Source organism: Haliotis asinina, chromosome 8, assembly GCF_037392515.1.
Source record: "Haliotis asinina isolate JCU_RB_2024 chromosome 8, JCU_Hal_asi_v2, whole genome shotgun sequence".
In the NCBI taxonomy this organism is placed as follows: domain Eukaryota; kingdom Metazoa; phylum Mollusca; class Gastropoda; order Lepetellida; family Haliotidae; genus Haliotis; species Haliotis asinina.
In genome coordinates this window covers 47745936-47768530 of record NC_090287.1, presented here as the reverse complement: position 1 = coordinate 47768530, position 22595 = coordinate 47745936, and the positions used below count along the sequence as shown (strand labels likewise).

General features: G+C 38.6%; 2 protein-coding genes across 2 annotated transcripts; one reads left to right on the top strand and one right to left on the bottom strand.

Annotated features, from left to right (window-relative positions):
- Window positions 1-455: 455 nt before the first annotated feature.
- On the bottom strand, window positions 456-10673 carry LOC137294108 (leucine-rich repeat-containing protein 57-like). The gene is made up of 5 exons (XM_067825063.1): window positions 10401-10673; window positions 8949-9084; window positions 7928-8196; window positions 6232-6417; window positions 456-5344 (listed from the first exon to the last, which is right to left on the bottom strand). The coding sequence occupies exons 1-5, from the start codon at window positions 10482-10484 to the stop codon at window positions 5303-5305; spliced, it is 717 nt and encodes a 238-aa protein (XP_067681164.1). The 5' UTR covers window positions 10485-10673; the 3' UTR covers window positions 456-5302.
- On the top strand, window positions 10674-20712 carry LOC137294109 (cancer-related nucleoside-triphosphatase-like). Its single transcript, XM_067825064.1, has 5 exons — window positions 10674-10817; window positions 12149-12311; window positions 12645-12753; window positions 19787-19990; window positions 20105-20712. Exons 1-5 carry the CDS (start codon window positions 10766-10768, stop codon window positions 20183-20185), a joined length of 609 nt encoding a protein of 202 aa, XP_067681165.1. The 5' UTR covers window positions 10674-10765; the 3' UTR covers window positions 20186-20712.
- The last annotated feature ends 1883 nt before the right edge of the window (window positions 20713-22595 follow it).

Genomic DNA, 22595 nt, shown 5'->3' with positions numbered 1-22595 from the left:
AACGCTTTAACCACTAGGCTACCCCACTGCACTGTTAGCTGTTTTAGGACAGCGGAGCAGACAAGGTCAGTTTTGAAAAGTTAGACACGTAATGTCCAACATAAGATTAAAACGAATATCAGGTAGTAAGTGTGTGAAATGGGTAGTTGTGACCATATGACATAGTTTTACTAGACGTTACTGTCAGCATATGTGCAGTGAAGCTAATTTCTGGACCGAAAGACATTTTACTTGAATCTGGTGTTCGGACTAATGGCTAAATTAAGACTGTTGAAGCAGTGTATAAAATAACATTCACTCACCCACACTCACTATTTGTGTCAGTGAGCTTACTGTCTCAAATCAAGTCATTTCTGTGTAGTCAAGAAGACAATCAAGTTTCACATGCAAGAAACATTGGCCAGTCCTCTCATAACCATGTTTGAAACCTCTTCACAAACAACAAACATAAACCAAAGAGTTTGTATTTTTAATATCACTAGGTAGCTTTTTTAACAACATTCTGCTCTCAATTCTAAGTTGTTTTCAACAGATCTGAATAGTCACCAGCACTGCTAAGGGATCAGGACTATCAGATTTATGACACTTTACAGGATCATTAGCTTCAAGTTTACTAGACTAAGACCAGTCTCTATTTACAGACTGAACACTTCCAGTTATTGTTGATTGTGTTCCAGTTATAATTCTGTTTAGTATGTCTGTGTACATTTTTCTGGGCTCTCAGTGTTGCTGTTTATTAGATGTATGCATGCCAGAAACTGGTCCTGTCTACATGGGTTATTGAGGAAAGGGGTGATGTTCACCTGGAACATGGACATGGTACACACATATCACTGACTTAAACCACTCATATTGTTGATAATCACTGATATTTCCTTCGAGTATCTGGAATAACAAACATGTTTCTAGAATCATCTAGTTTCCTCTACTTAACTACTCCCCACAGGTATACCAATCTTCAATCAATTACACCATGAAGGTTCCATACCCGCACAACCCAAATGAAAGTCATTATCAAAAGAAATTACATGTACTGTATATCAAACTAAAGCTAAAATTCCTAGCACATATCAACACGGGCAGTATGCTCTGACTATACAAAGGCATAACATGGGCAAAAGAACAGCAAAAGTAAGTATCAAATTGGCAAAAATATTCCTGAACTAAGACAGGGGGTACAGGGATGTTTACAATGTGACTTCTCTTATCAATGTATCTTATCACTGAAGTGTTCCTTAAAGGTTTTAAACATGTTCTCATTTCACTTCTTAATACAATCATTTAATCATTTAAGTGCTATTAACTGATAATGTGCGGTTTTGATTTGTGTGATATGGCAAGGTAATTATTTAAATGTCACAGATGAAATATTTTTTAATTGCCCTGATATCACACCTAAATGTATACAGATAATACTCACCACGATTTATTTAATGGAAAATGCAATAAACTTGATTAATTAAAAAAAACTTAAAACCTATTTTTACAATTCATCAAACTATTTATCAGTGGCACTCTTATCTCACAGCTTAACATGGGAAGAGAACTATCAATCCCAGTGCCTATAAATCTCACTATGGATGATGTCATAGTTTCTGAGTTAGGTAATGGGACCAGGACAAGACGAGCTGTATTATTCATGTAGTCAAGATAGTGTTCAAGGAATCCATCTCTCAGAGTACAGGTGCACATTGTATTTACTGATTTATTTACAATAAATTGAAATGACATCATTATTGTAATGTTTTAAGACTAGATCATCCAAAGATACGGGCACACCCATTTTCACAAGGGCAAACATATATTGTCTGCCTGGTGCCCAATGGCACACTTAAAAAAAAAGTTATCTGTCACCAGAAAGTTCATGTTTCTTTTCGTAAATACTTTCTAACACCATTTTAAATCTATTACTTTTCGAAAGCAACTCCTTATCTTTTTCCTGTGCTGTTTGTTGATTAATTGATATTAGCTCACAAGATGACATATCAGAACTCTTATATAGATGTACAACATTGTCATCCATGAAAATCCATGGCTTCATCTCCTAGCACCCCCAACAAATCTACTGAAGACAGACCCGTATTTGCCACTTTGGCTTCCCAGAATCCTCTTGGACTGACAGGATGTCTGGAGACTGTGCCTTTACATACAAAACAACTCTTAAACAAACAAAGACCAGTGCATGTTACCATCTGTGTAACGTTGAGCAAATCACATGGAAAATACAGAACACTTCACATGCCTACAATGGCAACTTGTAACACGGAGATGTAACCCTGTATGCTTCTGATGATTGAATGCTTCCAGGAATGTCCTAATCATCGTGTACATGGTTCTGTAAGATAACATGGCCAAAGCTGGTTCATAGTCTATCAGTGCTACTGAACTAAAAGCTTGTCAGTTCATGACAAGGCCCGAGTGTCAAAGTGGTGCGCATCCCCCCAACACCCCTACCCCCTTTTGTCCTGAAATTGTGTTAAATGACCATTGAAATTTGAGTGAAAATGAAGTGTGGAATCCCCCCCAACCCCCTACCATTCCCAATAATGGAAGACCCCTTTCTCAAAAGGCTGTTAACGGTGTATTCATAATGTTCTACAAACTTCAAGGAAAAGCTGATGATGTTGCATTTGCAGGCTGGCAGTATAACACAGGGTGAACATGTGTATTGTGAAGCAGACAATATTAATAATCTTATAACATGTGTCTTCATAAGGCAACAAAAGACAATATAGTGAACATTAAATAAATATCAACAAAAAGCTTAATAAATATGTGATAAATGTCATTATTGAAATAAAACATCAGCAAGATTTTTTTCAAACATGCAAATATAGTGTCAAATATTTCAATACAAGGCATCTCAACCCCAAAGTTTTACTTCCTGACAAAATATGACACAGGTACTACACTCAAATATGAATATTAAACAATTTCCTGCCTATGCGAAACTACTACTTAACATATTGAATGTGTGAAATAGTGACCTATAAACTGTACTGTTTGTCCTTCCCTCCCACAGTCCCATGGGTCTGTTATGTGTAACACTTCTCCATAACCTTTCAGAGTAACTAGAAAATGACATACACACATACATACTTTTCATACACTGAGCCCGATTCCTCAATTCATTTGATAACCTCCTACAACCAGCTTAGACTATTGGAAACCTATTTTAACCCAGACACCCCACAGCCAGCATAGATTGCTGGGGACATATTCTAACCCAGAAACCCCTTGGTACAGCAGCACAGACTGCTGGGGACCTATCCTAACCTAGAAACCTCGCAGCACAACCAGCACAGACTGCTGGGGACATTTTCATACAATGAGCCTGATTCCTCAATTCATTTGATAACCTCCTACAACCAGCTTAGGCTATTGGTAACCTGTTTTAACCAGCATAGATTGCTGGGGACACATTCTAACCCAGAAACCCCATGGTACACCAGCATAGACCACTGGGGACCAATCCTCAGCCGGAAACCCCACAGTACAACCAGCACAGACCGCTAGGGGTCTATCCTTAGCCAAAAACACCACGGTACAACCAGCACAGACCGCAAGGGACCTATCCTCAGTCGGAAACTCCACAGTACAACCAGTACAGACCGCAGGGGACCTATCTTCAGTCAGAAACTCCACAGTACAACAAGCACAGATCACAGGGGACCTATCCTTAGCCCAAAAATCCATGGTACAACCAGCACAGACAAATGGGTATCTATCCTAAATCAGAAACCCCACGCTACAACCAGCCAGTATGGATGCTGAGGACCTATTGTAACCCAGAAACCCAGCTAGAGAATTATTGGCATAGATATTGCAAAACTGAAACCAAAACTATCAGCATTTACCAAAATGCTTGACCTGGATATACAGAGGATGGTTTTGATTATCTCTGCTTCATAACTACAGTATATACACCAAATCATCTGTAAAGAGAATGTTGAACAGCTGTTACATAAATACTTTTTTCAAAATCAGTTTACCTGTAATCAGCAGGTGCATCTGGTATTTGTAAGAGACACATGACAACAACAGTAGGATACAAATGGGTTAGAGCAAAGAAAGACACTGAGTAGCACTCCTGCCATTTGAGGGTCTGCAACAGCAGTGCATCCAGTTGGGTGACACTCTAGTTTCTTTTGTGTTTCTGGTTAACAGACTCAACTGACCACAGCCATATACCTAAACACCTAATACAGAAAATTTAGTTTTACATTCTACCAGATTCTTCCAATGCAATGCATACATATTTCCTGTCTCCTCCCAAAACACAGACCTGTTTATACAACTTGCTTACACTTGCTAAGGTAAGTTGCATGGAAGATTAGTAAGCTTTACCCTTCATTAAGAACAAATGGTATCACCCATGTAACGAGTTTTGTAGCACATCATCCTATATTTCATCAATATCTATTTAATCAATCATATATAAATGTTTAAAATATCCATCCAAGCGATCTGATACAAAAAATATTTTACCAGAAACATGGCATACATGTTTTAAAGATTTATTAAATCCTGTATCACATGATGATGGCGACCAGGAGTGGGAATACCTCAAAAACATCCTGCTTGTTTACCAATCTGGTTCCAGTTTGGGAAATAGAATTGTTTAAAACAAATGGTATATATTGTTTTGAATGTTTCACTAGTATCAGACAAAGATGTCCACATAGTCCCTTCTTGTTTTCCATCTTTATGAAAGTATAAACCTGTCCATTCTGAAATAAGGGGTGACTCGCCTGAGTAATCACCCTTCTATTTTTATCTGTATTTTGGGAGGTCTGCGTTATGGGAGTGAACCAGATTTTCTGATCACTGCAGACTCAGTATTAAAAAGGTCTACAATGGGTTAATACATGTACAGACCGGTCTGGTGGTTTGTGTTTCCCATTTTCTTGGTCATCACATTGATTTATCTTACAAGAGTTTTCATGATAGTTATGTAAAGACAATATTTTCAAATACATACTTTGCACAACACTTAACTAAAAACATTGGTTACCCAGGCTTAGCCTTACCATTTTTCATTTACTTTTAGGAAAATCTGTATTTATAATAGCTGATATAGCATGAAAAAAATAAAAATATATTGATTGTGAAAACATGTAACCTGCTAATTGCAAAAATGAAATATTTTACTTGGGGACATTGGTCAGAATTGAGGAGTCACATTTTTATAGGTCAACTGACATCTGATCTTGAGTAATCCTGTATGTTGTACTTGTTTTTATGAATTACAATGCACAAATGGATAGGTTGTAACGTTCCTCCAGCACCACAGATTACAATATCAGTTGAACTTCTTCTTTGTTGCTGTGTATCTTTCCATATACTGAAAAAAAATATAAAAGGCTGTGCAAATAAAAGCAACAAAACCTTGCCATAAACATGAGAAATCTCTACTAAATGCATAAGATGTGATTATGAAACACCATAAATCATGACAATGCCCAGTGTTTGTGAAAAGGTGAGAATATCCTGCTCCAAAAGGGTGATAACTTAAAACAGTGTTAAATACATACTATGTACGAAGTTTTATTTATGAAATTTTGGCACTAAAATATCAGTGAACACATGACTGATGACTGCAGCCTGTATTTCATGAACATCTATATGACAATCAATACCATTTCAAACACTGAACAAAATATGTAACTTTCTGAATAAAACTGATATTTTACACTTATCTTTACCCATGAGGTCAACCCTCCCAACCCCTCTTCATGTCACTTGGATTTTCCTGCAAATCCCTGTGTTTGGGCTATGAATATTTGGGGAGAGTGACAATTATGACCCATCATGTGACCAATATCTGCTTCAAAACATAGAGGAAAGGGAGGGTACTTGTGGGTGAGTGTCCTCTTTACGTCCGCTTTTGAAGAAGGAATCTTAAAGGGATTTCAGTGTTACACTAATTTTCAAATAGAAGAGGGAAACAAGCAATTAAGCATGAGTCAGGATAAGGACAAAAGTATGCATTTTAACCATGATCATTATACAGACTAAGAACACTGACACTGTTTCAGATTTATACTGAGAGAAACAAAAAAAGGGAACACATTATAGTACAAGTGTTCCCTTATTCTTTTCCAGGTTTCTTCACAAATTGGTCTTGCACTGTTAGTGAGAACCTGATAATAAATTGAGGAACACTGTGATTAAATGGTGTTCCCATCGTTCTCCTCAGTTTATAGCAGACAGACAGACAGACAGACTTACTTCATCATAACCTTCTAGGTTGTGGAAGGCCTTCATGTCAAATACATTGCCATCAATAGCAAACAGTGCAATTTTGGAAGACTTCATTATCTTCGGAGTAAATGCCAAGATCTCCAGACAGTTTTCTTCTAGTCGCAGTACCTTGAGGCGGGGGCAGTCAGCTAATGCTTCAGGAAGGCGAGACACCTGTGACAACATTGAAAGATGCATGTGAAGAGAGTCCATCACTTCGAACAGTATTCTGTTTGCGGTATTACCATGTAAACATTGTGAGAAAAACTGTTTGGAGATTTGGGGTTACAAACAACTTAGCTATTTATGTGTACAAAGCAATGCTTGTCAAAATATCCTATTTGTATGAAAAGATAATGACTCCCATGTACGTAACAGTGATAAGGACCTAAGGTCTCCCCACTTTAGAAATAAACTTGACTTGCATTGGTCACCAGAAATGTATGCCATTATCAAGGGCTATTATAGGAATGGGTGACCTGACCTACAGTGCATCCTTATTATTTCCAGTATTAGGAATGAGGTGACCTGGCCTACAGCACATCCTTATCCCCAGCAATAGGAATAGGGTGACCTGGCCTATAGTGCATCCCTATTATCTCCAGCATTAGAAATGGGGTGACCTGGTCTATAGCCTATCCTTATTATGCCTAGCATTACAAATGGGGTGGCCTGACCTACAGTGCATCCTTATTATTTCCAGTATTAGGAATGAGGTGACCTGGCCTATAGCGCATCCTTATCCCCAGCAATAGGAATAGGGTGACCTGGCCTATAGTGCATCCCTATTATCTCCAGCATTAGAAATGGGGTGACCTGGTCTATAGCCTATCCTTATTATCCCTAGCATTACAAATGGGGTGGCCTGACCTACAGTGCATCCTTATTATCTCCAATATTAGGAATGGGGTGATCTGGCCTATAGCGCATCCTTATCCCCAGCATTAGGAATGGGGTGACCTGGCCTATAGGGCATCCCTACTATCTCCAGCATTAGAAATGGGGCTGACAGTGTAACATCTTTCCCTTAGGACAATATATCTTGTGTGCCTATATTATCAATCACCAAACTGTCTGGTCAAGATATGAGAGAGGCAATAAGTAACAAACATACACTGTGACAAAAAAGATGCACTATGTGATGACGACTAGTCTGATGCAGGCCAAGGTACAAAGCACTTCAGATAGACTGAACCACAGTTATCTAATGCCTCCATGCTTAGTTAGAGTCAGCACAGCAAGCGTGTTGTGTAAGTTAAGTTTGGATCAGTATATCATGCTGTAGTTTACACAGGGACGTCAGTGCAACAAACTTCATGTGCTAGATATTTCCACACCTGTGCAACGCATGAGTGAAAACAGAGATTACAATCCAGGGATCATAATCCAGTTGATTCTGTGTACATGTATTTGCAAACAGGGGATCCTCACAAGGGATGCAACTCTGCACACGAAATTGTTCACCATGGACCACTTGTCACTTGAGCCTGCATGATGAGCGAACACTTTGGGTGTTTGGCATGTGAGCCTTTGACCACACAGCTACCTGCCCGTGATAGGACGGAATAATCTTGCAATGGTGTTCACTGTGATAATCTCCCATAGTTTGTGAATATTAGTTATATTTATACTTTATTTACGTATATTCTTTAAAACTTTCCATTAAACAAAAATGACAACTCACCTGGTTTTGATTAAGATTGATTTCAATTGCTTGTATTGCACTAACACATTCTGGTATTTCCGTTATTGAGTTCCGTGAGAGATCAACACCATCTAAGTTTTTCAACCCAACCAGCTGTGTGGGAAACTGTCTAAGGCCATTTCCAGAGAGGTTAATATTGCGTAAGTTTGACAGATTTTTCACTGTAGCTGGTAGTGTAGTAATGCTGTTATGTTCAAGGTTCAGAGTCTCCAATTTCTTCAGTTTTCCAATATCCTCCGGAAGTGAACCTGGAATTAAGAATCAGTTATTGTTCTTTCGGTTGTTTCAGGCCATGTCGTTTTTTTCTGGTGACAGTGACACTGAATTAATTAACAGTGAGCACCAAGTCACAGTTTTGTTATACTTGCTTTTGCACATGTTTAATTTTACCTCACTACAAGTAATTCATTAATTACTTTCCTTTAACACCATGTCTCAATTTTCTATTGTTAATACAGGGCTGGTTACATGTTAACAGGGCTGGCAACATTTTTCAGTTATCAGCTCAGTGGGCTTCTACTTGTGACTAACAATACTTCCAGTCATGTAAAATCATTGCATTTATATAGCAAGCTAAATGTTAAAGTGGTTGTCAATGCGCAACAAAGCAGTGGTTTAGATTGGTGCAAGTGTACCTAATTTAGTGGAATGGACAATGAGTGTACAGAAATCAGGAGTAATCTTCAAAGTCACTATGATGATTGATATGAGTCAACATGTAAACCTTTGCTATCAAATAAATTTCATTTCATGAAAAGAAATTAGTGACGCCCATGTTTGCAAACATTATTCGCCATAGCAATGTTTCAGCACTTAGATCGGTCCATCAGCATGATCTCTGTTTAACATTAGTTTTCATGTCCAAATCCACCTGTTACTATGAATCACACATATAAGCTATAGCTGGCCTTCTAAGGTACGAATCTTCTTAGTCATGTAATCATGCTGGCATACATGATACATGATAGTACCATTAATGATGTTATTCAACAATGCCAACCTAATTTGTTGTTGCTCAGGTTAAGACTCTTCAGATGACTGTATCTGCCAATAAGTGGTGGCAGTAACTGGATCTTATTCTCTGACAGGTCTAAGGTGCGAAGATTTCCAGTCAGTGCCTGAAGATCCTCTGGAAACTGAAATAAGAAAATTGAAATACAGGATATACAAATTACACATTTGTTTTCTTCTGAATTATGATGATGACAGCCTCAAAGTAATACCAAAAAAGGTTTGCTTTGAATCTTGAATCCTTCACTTTAGACAAAATGAAGTACATGTACATGTATTTGGAATCATATTATAATATAAGTTGTTCACTGGTCATGAGGGGATTGATGTACCCTCCATGTTTGTTTATGTTCCCTGAGCCTGAACTGTTTGAAGCATGGGCATTGGATCGTTAACTTCATCCAACCTGTGTGAATCAAACGATTCGAATCTTGAATGTTGCTGTTTTTCCCGCAGGCACTGTCTGAGTAAAGTGTAATTCCCCTTCTTAATATTCACAGGGACTACATTTGAATGTTTTGTCAAAATAAACTTATTGGAATGTGAGGCATCTAGCATAGCCATTGCTAGATTTTGCAGATGACACAAGAAACAGATTTAGAGTTATCTCCCTTCCATCGATTTGCATAAACAAAACATTGCTAATTTCCATGCATCATGTGATTCAGTATAAAGTAGTATTACCGTGAAGTACCAAATGAGTTGCCATTGGCTGCAGGGCACATTGAAATGTGCCTCCCTTGTAAGTGGGGGAAAATTGAAAACAACAGAAGAGCACTTAGCTAATCAGAAAAAGACATTTATCTGTGAGGTAAGATAATTATGTATATGGCTGTTATATCTAAAACAGGTTAACTTTTGCAGCCATTTGGAGATGCAGAACTGCACTGTAAATCCTACTGCACACATCAGTCATCAGCACACACTGGCAGACTTTTCTATGTGTGGCGTCTTGGGAATGGGATTGGGGGTTAAATTAATGTAAGCCAAAAAACATAGATGTGATGTGATGTTTAATTGAACTGGTGTTGGTCAGGTCAGACTCACATAAGCAAGGGAGGAGGGGTGGGGGGAGAAGGGGGCAGCAAATAGACAAGCATGCCCTATACCTACTTTTCTTTAATAAAATGTGGGTGCTACCATAATTTATGGCTTTGTGGGGTGTAGAGGTCGGTCGGTCATTTGCATTGCGCTTGCTTCCATTTAAAAATTATCAGCATCGTTGAAATAACCTTAATTCACGAGTATTTGACCTTGCCAAAAGCTGAAAATATGAACAAGTTATGGCATTTCTTATACTCTTCATCATGTTCATCCATCCTGGATCCTGACCCTTCAGCGATATGCTTACATTTAACATTGATTACTCTAGCACATAATATACTAGATATTAACTGACATTCAATGGATCCTCTTGTGACACTAGACACTAAGTACGAACCTCTTTCAATCCCAGTTTACACAGCTGGCAAGTTCCAGTCTTCTGTGCTGTGTCGATGTGTTGCTTGATTCCAGAATTTCCCATGGTCCGTTGTTGATAGCAACAAATTCAACCTTTGGTCAAGGGAATCTAATGAAACATGGTATAACACAAACTGATGCGTCACTTTATCAGTCTAATGTTGTCTAATCAGTCTTGATGTCTAAAAACATATTGTTACGATATTTGACAGCTTCTCATTATTTTCCCGGAAGTAGATCTGAAACAAGAGTTATCTTTCCTTCTCCGTGCGCGAGACAGTTTGTTTTCGTTTATGCACGTGGCTTAAGTTGTCAGTGACAGGTGATTGCGGTAGCTCTTGAACTATGGCAGTTTCAGGAACCACGGCAAGACATATATTTTTGACAGGCACACCAGGTAGTAGAAGTCCGGGTGAACTAAAAATGCTAACTGACATGTTTTAATCTTAGAACATTCTACGTTCATATTGAATTGCAGTGTCGATTCGGCCAAAGGAATGAATTTATACCACTTAGCGGAAAACGTGAATACTCATAATAAGAGACTCGAAATTTATCACAACGATCCCAATACAGGTATAAGAACTATAATCTAAGCATCGATTGATTAATAAATAAATATACGGGGGTTACGGGTATAAATCTTTCTCTATATATTTGGCTTATTCATGGGGGTGATAGCGACATATTATCATGTAATTCACCAAATAGAAAATGACACAAGATCACAGGGACTAACGCTAAAACTGACATCAAGTTCTCCTTTTTACAGTACTAATACCCCATCAGGGACAATATATACCCTGATGGCAGTTTTTAGCGTTACAAGTCCCTGTGCGCAAGACAACATGCAAAACTCATGCCGCACCTCTCACATACATGTATGTACATACTCACACATGAATATCCTAGGCAATGATGTATGAAATGGTTGTCTTCATTTTAACAGAATGAAGTAAACCATATATTATGTTATTCTTCCGCCAAACATTTTGTTGGACACAATCACTGATGTAGGTTTGTTGTCTCATATCGTATACTTAGCAAATGGTTTTGCATTTCTTGGAGGTCGAGACCAAGTAGTTTCCTATATAGGTAACACATGTATTAATATAGTTAACACAAACCATGGCACATGTTATGAAAGTTATGCATGCACTCAAAAACAAATGCGTAGAAAGATAGAATAATGATTTTAAGTATTTTATGTTTTCTTGGCCTAATGAAATGTGAGTTGTGACATGTTCACCATACGAAAGATAGATATACATGTATTTAAGGATCTTAAATATCATTTAACACAACACAAACTCCATATATCATTGTACAAATGCATAGATAGTAGCAAGTGATTGTATATATTGTAAACCTTAAAGTGTAGAGATCTCTTTCACATTATCAGCTGGTATCTCATTGACAGATGTTGAAAGTGCACAGTTTATAGAAGCCAATGAAAACAAGGTTTTAGTTAGAACAAATAGGACACAGTGATAAGAACATGGACTACCCCAACCCCATTTAATTTATTTTAAAAGTAGACTAATCCAAAAGCCTGCAGTTACGAAACTACTATCCTAATGACTTAAAACACTACAGCAATAGAAGAAACTGAATCAGATAAAAATAATATTTGTAACGAAATGGGCTGGATATATGAATTGGTGTTTGAGGTGTGGAGTTAACATAGTTGAAGCACAGTGTTGTTCATTTGGTGTTGCTACTCCACAGGGATTGGCAAGACCACCTTAATTCACAAGGCCTGTAAATCTTTAAATGAAGCCGGACTTGTTACTCAAGGCTTCTACACAGAAGAGGTGCGGGTAAATGGCAAGAGAACTGGTTTTGATGTAGTTACATTACATGGTACTAGAGGACCCCTTGCCCGAGTCAGGTAGGTTGTTAAGCTTCTGTTTGGATGGACATAAAAGAACATGAGAGCTCCATCCTCTATATTTCAAAGGCATTTCCATAAACATATAGTAAGCCCCAGATCCTCATTCCCTTGGTTATTGCATGCTCAAATTACCTCTATCAGTCACCAGAAACACAGGGTTAGTGGAGGTCTCTGAAAGTGCTAACTCTGTAGATAGAGGGGTTGAGAACAACTCATTTTGTGTATTTGCTTTTCGATTTGGCTTGCATTTATATGAATTATAGTGTTAGTAAAAATCTGTTAGCTGTGTCATTTCTGATACTATGATATCAAACAGCATAAAACTTGCAGTGAGCAGTGTGACACATTCTCTGGACGTAGAAGGGAGTACCGAGTGGGCCAGTATTCTGTGGATCTGCAGTCATTTGAACGAACAGCCATTCCAACCTTGAATACTAAGGTGAGTCGGACAGCTAGAAGACAGCTTCAAATTTAAGATTTCAGGTTAGCATGGGGCTCCAAAAACATGGTGACATGTGACACGGCCATGCATGTCTTCATGGTTAATGTGTAGTTAGCAAGGCCAACTTACAGTAACAAGATGAAAATATCATTGAAGTATCACACTTGCTGAAAATTTTTGTACTTTTTCACAGGAAGACTTCATATGCCCATTTATAAAAATTTGATAGACTGCCACCTCATACTGTTGAGCTCTATGACACTATAACATGTACTCACGCATGTAGCATGTCTATGAAGTATTTGGATGATAAGCAGATGTAACTTAAGACCAGTGCCCTTTATGTTCCCAGCCTCATAACACCACCCACAAACCAGTCAAGTCATAAAGGGCCCATCCACAAGTGTGTAGCATGCACTGGGTGAGATCAGTGATCTGTGTCTTTACAATATTCATTCTTTTCCTTACCACTACTGAGTGAAGACACATATTGTTAGAGACATAATTTTTTCTGTTTCATCATTTTGGTTTCCTATTTAAAGATTGTTCATTTGACATGGCCAATAGGAAGAGTAAACTTTGTGGCTGCATATAGATTCTAGTGTGTGTTGATTGTCTTTAGCCAGTTGTGGAATACACTTGGTCTTCTACACTGCAGTGGTCTTCATTGGGGACTTCATAAATCCTTTATTCTTCCATTTGGGAAAATCACTCAAGGCACACCCTTTTGAATGTTGGAACAAATCCTTTAGCGACAGAGGAAGTGAGACACACATGGCTTCAAATGACAATATGACATACCGGTAGTATCAGCAACAGTCATTACTTGGTGGCCACCTTGGTGCTCCAAGTATTAGTATTTCAGTGGCGATTAACCTGCACACTGTTCTTCATTAAAGGTGGGGAGGGGTGTGTGTGTGTGTGTGTGATCTTCAAATTGCCTCTTAGCATCTACACTTTACTGGGACAATCTTCAAAACATACCATCACAGAACATTTGTCTCTGAGTGTAGGATGGACAAGATCAAGAAGATCCCTCTTGGTCCCCAACAATCAAGGTTGTTTTGACTTCAGATCTTCTGACATCCACTCTCGTTCTTACAGAACAGGGCTACTTCAAGTCTTCCCATAATAGTTCCTTCAGGAGGATGTGTGCAGCATTAACACTGAACTCTGTCACTCCTATGTGAAGGTAATCAACACGGAGCTGGCGGCATCTGCTTCTTCATACGCTCTGGTATATGTCAATCTATGCGGTTGACACACCGAGTGACAGGATAGTAGTAGTTGAAATCAAATTTACCTCACAAAGCTTATTCCTATTGGGTACCCACCTCCCGTCGTCCAGTGTTGCTGATAGTGCTTATACAGAAGCTTTTAATGACGTCATGACACTGTATGACATTTATTCTCAGATTGGCACCACCATAATTACAGGAGACTTTAATGCGGACCTACGACAAAAAAATGCGTTGAAACTGCGTGCTAGACATCTGTGGCAAGCTGTGACTGAGAGACATCTATCTTCTGTTATACCTCAACATGATAACATGGTGTACTCCTACAGCAACAAAAGTGGAACTGTCAAATCCTTGATAGACTACATATTCATGAGAGAGGAAAACATGAGCAGTGTGTTAAGCCACCGCATAGATACCAACGCTCCATTCTCAGTATCGGACCACCTGCATGTGATGATGACCTTCAATGTTCTACCAGAAGCAGCTCATTCTAGTGGACATAGACTGAACTGACGTAAAGCAATCTGTGATGAAAAGACACTCTACCACTACGAAACAGAAAACTATTTCCATGGGCTAGACTTTACCCCTAATAGTTATCCATGTGTAAGTGACTGCATTCAAGCATACAATGAGTGCATTACTCAGTGTCCTCTAGCAGCAGCTGTTACATACGTTCCAGTAACGTCTTTTCGACCATATCTTAACCCTGGCTGGAAGAGAGACAATGTCAAGCCTGTTCATGTTGATATGCGAAGAAAACGCAAGACTTGGGTAGAAAATGGTAAACCACGCTCAAAAGATGATGTTACATATGTACAATATAAACAAGCAAAGTCTATGTTCAGAAGAATGTTTAGAACATGTAAGTGAAAATCTGAAAATGAAAAGCTACAAGAACTTTATAATGATGCTGAATTGGACACAAACAACTTTTTTAGAACAACCAAACGATTGAGAAATAAAAAGGGGCACATCAGAACCCTAACTTTTGAATCTCAAATTAGCAGCACTTCTCAAGAGATATGTAACACATTTGGCAAATATTTCAGTAAACTAGCAACACCTTCTGAACTGTACAACTAGAGGACTATGATCATGACTTTGAAAAGGGTGTCTGTGAGGAAATTTCTGTTGCTGAAATATTGGATACTCCATTTACAAGTGATAAAATCGTCTCATTGAAATGCCATAAGAATGGCAAATCTCCTGGTCCTGATATCTTGTGTAATGAGCATTGTAAAGTATGCAGGCAGGTCCTTAACATCCCAGCTCTGTGTTCTGTTTAAAAACATCTTGAAGTATGAGTGTATCCCAGAGATATATGATATTGGACATATCATACCAAGACATAAAGGGTAATTGAAAAGTAAATGTGACGCCTCCAATTACCACAGGATAACCCTTACATCAACAATAGGTAAACTATTTGAAAGTGTCATTTTGTCTAGAATTGAAAGGTGGGCTTCACTTAAGCTAAGTAGCTATCCACATCGCCTCCAGTTTGGGTTTCGGATAAATCTTGGAGCTGATACAGCTGCACTGACCTTGTTAGAAACCATATCTTACTTTAGAGAAAGAAAATCTCCAGTCTTTTGCATATTTCTTGATAATGAAAAGGCCCTTGACCGAGTGTTGTTGGATGGATTGTTTCTTAAACCGTATAGCCTGGGGATAAGAGGTAAAATCTGGAGACTACTTCGAATGTCATACTTGTCCATGCAATCATGTGTTTCCTATGCTGGTTTCCTGTCTGATGTTACCCGTGAAGGTCCCGGGGTCGAACAGGCCTTCAGCAGCCCATGCTTGCAATAAAAGGCGACTATGCTTGTCGTAAGATGCGACTAACAGCATCGGGTGGTCAGGTTTGCTGACTTGGTTAACACGTGTCATCGGTTCCCAATTGCGCAGATCAATGTTCATGTTGTTGATCACTGGATTGTCTGGTCCAGACTCGATTATTTGCAGACCACCGCCATATAGCTGGAATATTGCTGAGTGCGGCGTAAAACTAAACTCACTCACTCCTGTCTGATGTCTTTAGAATTAGGCAGGGTGTAGGGCAGGGGAGAGTGATTTCCGCTTGGTTATTCAGCCTATACATCAACGATCTAATACAGAGTTTAGATAACTCAGGGCTAGGTCTCCAGCTTCCATGGGGACAGTGTCCAGGTATTCTTCTTGCTGACGATACTACTATTACCTCCAGCAATGCAAGTAATTCCCCGACTCTTCTAGAAGTTGTATATGATTATGGTGCGAAGTGGAAGTTGAAGTATAACATCAGTAAAAGCGCCTTGCTTGTATTCAATACACACAGATCTCTTTCACCAGTTAGTTTGTACCTTGGTTCTGCGGCCATGCCTCTCATGCAGTCTGTTACATATGCTGGAGTTCATCTGTCTTCATGTAATAAGTCATGTGATAGAACAATGTCATCATGTGAAAAAGCCCGGAAACTAGTTAATATGTATCATGACCTTGGCTTGTGCTATGGCTCACTCAATCCTGTTTGTGTTTGTCGTATATGGAACAATGTCATTTTACCATGTGCTTTATACGGCTGCACTGTCTGGAGCAGCTTACCATCAAAAGAAATGGACATGTTGGAGTCAGCGCAAAGGTATTTCTGTAGAAATGAACAAGACCTGCCCAAATGCACTGCTTCTCCTGTGGTTATAGATACCCTGGATCAATTGCCAATCCAAGGGTATATAGAAAAATCTTGTTTGCTTATGTTTGGTAGAATCTGCCCTCTAAAGAATGCCTGTGTTGTAAAGCTATTATTTCTTCATTGTCTATTTGAATCTAGATGTATGACAATCATTGGTATATCCCCGTCACCTATCCTGTACATGGTTAATCTCGTGAACAAGTATGGTTTGTCTGACGTAATTAATACATACATCACAACAGGCATTATATGCTCCAAAGCAAAATGTAATGATATTGTTAATTCCAAAATCTGTGACGCTTATGAGAGTTTGCTGTGGCAGCGGATAGCAGTGAGAGTAGACTGTGGCAAGTAGCCCTGATTAATAAGTCCAAATTTTACAAAATATCTCATCTTATTCACATTGGCCGTAAAAAGATTGAATCCAGAGAGCGTATATGCGAAATAGTAGCCTCTGATATTGTGAAACATATTATGTCCTGTCCACACCTTAATGATTTGAGAAATGAAATGTTTGAAAGGATATGTGATATTATACCAATATCTGATGTTGTTTAATTCTGGGAAAATAATGATGTAATTATTGCTGACTTGCTTGGTGGATCTTGTACAAGACTTGGTAATTTAAATGTGATGGAGTAGAAAAAAGTAATATTATTAGTAGCTGATTTTTTGTCTGTCACTCAAAAATATCTGCACAATTAACTGTTTATTGATTCATTGTATATGTAACGTGACATAATCTTGTAATATGTAACAATCTTCATACACTTGGAGGAAATAAACATAATCTATCTGTCTATCTATCTATGTGTAGATAGTTAAACTGAAAATAGCCTTCAGCCGTCAATGTGACTCCTCCAGTTCTACCATTGATTTGGTTAAAACATACCCAGTCTTATATATTCTGATATTGTATTATTTTACTATGATCATGGGTGGAAATAACTCATTGCCCAATGTCCCAGTCTAGTGTTTTTTTCTGTCGGGCAAGCTAGTTTGTATATCCTGCTATACCGGTGTCCAGTGGACTTTCCATTGTTAATTATGTTGTTTATTTAGATAACCAACAAGAAAATCAGCTAGTATAGTGGAAAAATGCATGTGACTTTACAAGGGCAATGGCACAGTAGATCATTATGGGTGGATATTTATGTGGACAGAAGCATTTGACAAGACTCAGATTATCCCAAATACTTTATATTGACAACTTATTGTCAAATTTCAACAAACATATCTTTCAATAATTATCAAAGTATGGCATATATGATAGGTTTATTCATTTTCCCCCACCAGCTACACTTAGTTCCCAGATGCCAGGAGCATTATTCTGAACAAAAGTGTTAACAACACTGAAATGGTGCACTTGTGAAAACTTCACACACAGTATTGCTGAAATTATTGTGAATAATTTATACTGGTCAAAATAAGTTAGGGATATTGGTATTTTTATGACTCATATTCTATCAGTGAGTCAATGAAAATTTCAAAATTTATATATATCCCTAACTAGTTTTGTCCTGTATATTAATGACATTTGGAATGAAATCAATGAAATTTATTTCCAAGCATAAATCAAGAAATACAGTAAATAACCAGTCAGTGTAGTTACATAATTACGTAATAATATTGCATGTATCAGTTAGTTGACATGGTGTTTTGGGTGTCATGCACTACTGGTAATGAATTTCAAGTCAGCGTTCTGTGAGTGAAATGTTTGTTATTGCTGAAGCAGCATGGACGCTGACAAAAATTATAAATCAAGCCCTGCCACGGTCACATAATTCATCATTTCATATGAAAAACTTTCCTTCAGAAGATCTTCCGAAACACCCACCAATGGTTGAGTGCTTCCTCAATGGACAGTATTGTTCGTGGTTGAGACACCAGTGCTGCCAAAAGATCTCACTCACATCTAACTGCATGGGTCCAGGGGCCTGCTCAAACTCCAACAGTATCATTTACTGAATAAGCAGTTGAATTGTTTGCTTGGTCGTTTGTCTTTTCCTAGCAGGGTGGGGTTCATGTGGAGATGAGCAATAGGTAACAGCTTTGGCATTCTTCTCTTCTTGGAGTAAAAGATTTCTGCAGCAATTCTGTTCAGTTTCATCTGTCATTTCGTCCTGTTGATGAAGTTGTAAGGTGACTTTGTTCGGCCACCTTAGGCCACCAATAAGATACCTTCGAGGGGATCCTAGTATTGAAGAAAAGATCATTTTTATTAAGTTTGATTCCACTTCAGTAATGTGCAGCTGAACCTATAGGGGAAGTGTTTTGAATCTCTGATTGACTTTGTCAGAATTACAGACTGCTGGAGATTCTTCCAATTCACTGTAAAGTAGGGTGTTACACTTCCTTGGCTGTCTTCAGTGGCACAAATCTCTGCCACAGGATAAGTGTAGTATGTGAAACACTAACACTGGTGTGACTGAGCCAACCCCACCTACGATTGCACATTTGTTTGCACCACAGGATACATGTAATATGTGAGATAGATTAACATGAATTGTCTCAAGAGATTGGCCAGATTGGGGCTCTCCGGAGCTTGCTGCATGCTTGTGGAAGGGTCAATTATGAATTCACAGAGCATAGAGAATGTAATATTTGTATTCTTTTTCTACTTGGGTAGTTGAAAGTGTGCATTTGATTCCAAGATTGGATTCCACCAAAGACTTTTAGAATATGTGTTTCACTGAGAAAGTGCAATACAAGTTTCTACATGGTATTTTGTCGTCGTGGTTGTTGACCATGGGAGATGTGCCAATTTCTGCATGTCAGTATTACAGGAAGTATATGGTTTACCAGCTGTTAGACTTGTTGTTTTGTGAAAGCTGCAGTGACTGAATGGAGTAGTAGATCACTGACTCTGTGCTGGTGACTAGGTGACACTTTCTAGGTGAGGGTTTAAATCCTGTCTTGTACTCAATCAAAAAAAATATTAGAATCTGTACTTAACTGATAAATACTATCAGTGTTGTATTTGACCACATTCTAAGTGGCATTGTATTCACAGTACATGTTAGCATATATGCATTGAACAATATGCAAGATAGAATGGGTCTTTGAGATGTCAAAAGTTTTGGATGTTTTGGTCATTTGTTTCATATCATTCCAGAAAGAAAGTCCAGTAAAGCAGCCAGTTTTTATAATAGATGAGATTGGGAAGATGGAATTGTTTAGCCAGTCATTTGTCCAGTCAGTGAGGGGCATCCTGGATAAACCTATGACAACTGTGCTGGCAACCATACCTGTCTCCAGGGGAAAACCAATCTCATTTGTGGAGGAAGTGCGCTACAGAAAAGATGCAGTTGTCTACACGGTATGTAGCAGTGGAGTAGCCCTGTGGATGCCAGAATATTGCAGCAAATAGTCATATGACAGGACTAGAAATAGTTACCTACTGAGTAGTGAAGAACTCTGCTTGTTGTTTCAGATAACAACAGAAAACAGAGACACCATCCTCAGTGAAATTTTGGAAGCAGTGAAGTGTTCAGTGGAGACCTTCAGGTCTTAATGTCCTGTGATTTGGACAGCTCCCTGTATCACTGTGATCTAGTGATGTGGAGACCTTCAGGTCTTGATGTCCTGTGATTAGGACACCTCCAGTTGGTGACACGAAGTAGTGTGGAGACCTACGGTCCCTGTATCACAGTGTGATCCTACCATGTGGATACCTTCAGGTCTTGATGCCCAGTGATTAGAAGACCTCCGGGTAGAGACCAAGTAGTGTGGAGACCTACAGTCCTTGTATCACACAGTGTGATCTTGTGATGTGGAGACCTTCAGGTCTTGATGTCCTGTGATTAGGAGACCTCAAGATGGCAACTCCAGGTATTTCGGATTTATACAGCCCCTGTATCGCACATTGTGATCCTTAGGAAGATGGGATAATACAGGGATAATATGAGATAATGCACATGATTACTGGACATACATAAGTCCTACCGTCATGTGAAGAGGATCCAAGTGGTGTGATGTGGTATTTAACCTTTTTTTTGTAAATTTACACAACATTTCTACAATAATAAATACTTTATCATTTGTAGGTTTTTGCCTTGTTTTTAGAACGTGGAAACATGGGTATTTTTTAAAATCGTACTAAGTTAAGCACTTTCTTTTGTTCTTTTGACCATGGAGTAGAAACAACATGGTACAAAGTTTTCAGAGTCTTGAACACACTCCATTTCCCTACTATTGTTGTGGAAAGTGCATGCATCCTACCCCAAACCCATCATGGAATGTAATCTTATCTTACATACGTTGGAATTGATCTTCAGTTACTTGACTTTTTCATAAGGCAACCAACAGGATTGGAGGGTTAGGATCGCTGACTTTTACAGACCATGGGCATAGGCGGATCCAGATTGGGAGGTGTAGGGTTGCACACATCCCCATCATCCCACTCCCTTGTCCTGAAATTTTGTTAAATGACAATTGAAACTCGTGAAATTAAAGTGTGCACATACGCACATGCACCTTTTCTTAACGGTGTGCACCCCACCTTTCTCAAAAGTCTGTATCCGCCTGATGGGTACCCATGTCGAGTCAGGTGTATGCTACTATGACAGTGTTCCCCGCTGGGTTCAGAAAGGGCAGGATAAATTTATAGAAAAGGGCACTTCATCATCTAAAAGGACATGTAGGTGAGGATTATTGAAAATATAACAAAATGAATATGAAGTCAAATGGTCTTATAATTTCAATTCTGAAGTGATGGGTACCGAGGTCTAGTCAGGTTATGCTGCCATTACCGAGGTCGAGTCAGGTGATGCTGCCATTGGTCCAAAACTTCTACTTAATCAGGGCCAACTTCTCACATTCTTTTTCATGTATGTCACGAATGGGAGCACCTTTTTATCCCATGGCATGTAATGCGGAGGAATATAGTCGAAGCTTCGTCTCTCTGTCCATCCGTCTGTCATTTTGTTTCTGGAGCATAACTCAAAAACCATGCAATATTTTTAGACCAAAATTGATAGATGCAGTAATTTGAACCTTCCTATGATTGTGCATTTTGCAATTTACAGATTTTTGCCTTTTTTATTTTTTTTGTTTTTCCATGGAAACGTTTCGGACTTAGTCTTAGAACTCAAAAACATTCAATATTTTTCTGCAAAACTTGGTAGATTTATCAGTCAGAACCTAAAGTGGTGCCTTTTGGTATTTACAGGTTTTTGTGGTTTCTTATTTTCTCGGTTTCCATGGAAATATATCTGATTTAGACTCAAAATGGAGGCATGGGCTTGGTTTCCGGAGCAGAACTCAAAAACCTTTCAATATGTTTCTGCAAAACTTTGTAGATATGTCATTCAGAACCTAAAGTGGTGCCTTTGTTATTTACAGGTTTTTGTGGTTTCTTATTTTCTCGGTTTCCATGGAGATGTTTCAGACATTGTTGCAAAATGGAGGGATAGGCTTCATTTCTGGAGCACAGCTTGAAAAGCATTTCATATCTTTCAACAGATTGTGGCAGATATGTGAGACAGATTTTGAAGTGGTGCCTTTTGCTGGTTACAGATATATGGCATTTATATTTTTCATGAATTCCAAGGAAACAATTCAAACTTAGTCTAAAAAGACCTTAAGTAACTGTCAGATGATTTGTCCTTTCAAATACGTGGGGGCCGGGGGGATATGTTATCTTCTGATGACTCTTTTTTTCTTGTGCTTTCAGAAACAGGTTCCTTCCTGGTTATACTTGATAATATAATAGTCTCTTGTTATATGGTTGGAATATTGAAGTGAGTGAGTGAGTTGAGTTTTATGCCGCACTCAGCAATAGTCCAGCTATATGGCAGTGGTCTGTAAATATGCGAGTCTGGACCAGACAGTCCAGTGATCAACAGCATGAGCATCAATCTGCGCAACTGGGGACCGATGACGTGTCAGTGAGCCTGAACACCCGATCCCATTAATCACCTCTT

What these genes read in the sequence shown, in the direction of transcription:
- LOC137294108 (XM_067825063.1), bottom strand. Translation starts at nt 10,484, where the DNA reads ATGGGAAATTCTGGAATCAAGCAACACATCGACACAGCACAGAAGACT. An exon ending in TCAATCTTAATCAAAACCAG is followed by an intron (nt 6,418 to 7,927) that starts GTGAGTTGTCAT and finishes ATGTTGTCACAG; the next exon opens with GTGTCTCGCCTTCCTGAAGC. An exon ending in ACCTAGAAGGTTATGATGAA is followed by an intron (nt 5,345 to 6,231) that starts GTAAGTCTGTCT and finishes ATTTTTTTTCAG; the next exon opens with TATATGGAAAGATACACAGC.
- LOC137294109 (XM_067825064.1), top strand. Translation starts at nt 10,766, where the DNA reads ATGGCAGTTTCAGGAACCACGGCAAGACATATATTTTTGACAGGCACA. An exon ending in GGACCCCTTGCCCGAGTCAG is followed by an intron (nt 12,312 to 12,644) that starts GTAGGTTGTTAA and finishes TAAAACTTGCAG; the next exon opens with TGAGCAGTGTGACACATTCT. An exon ending in AAGATGCAGTTGTCTACACG is followed by an intron (nt 19,991 to 20,104) that starts GTATGTAGCAGT and finishes TTGTTGTTTCAG; the next exon opens with ATAACAACAGAAAACAGAGA.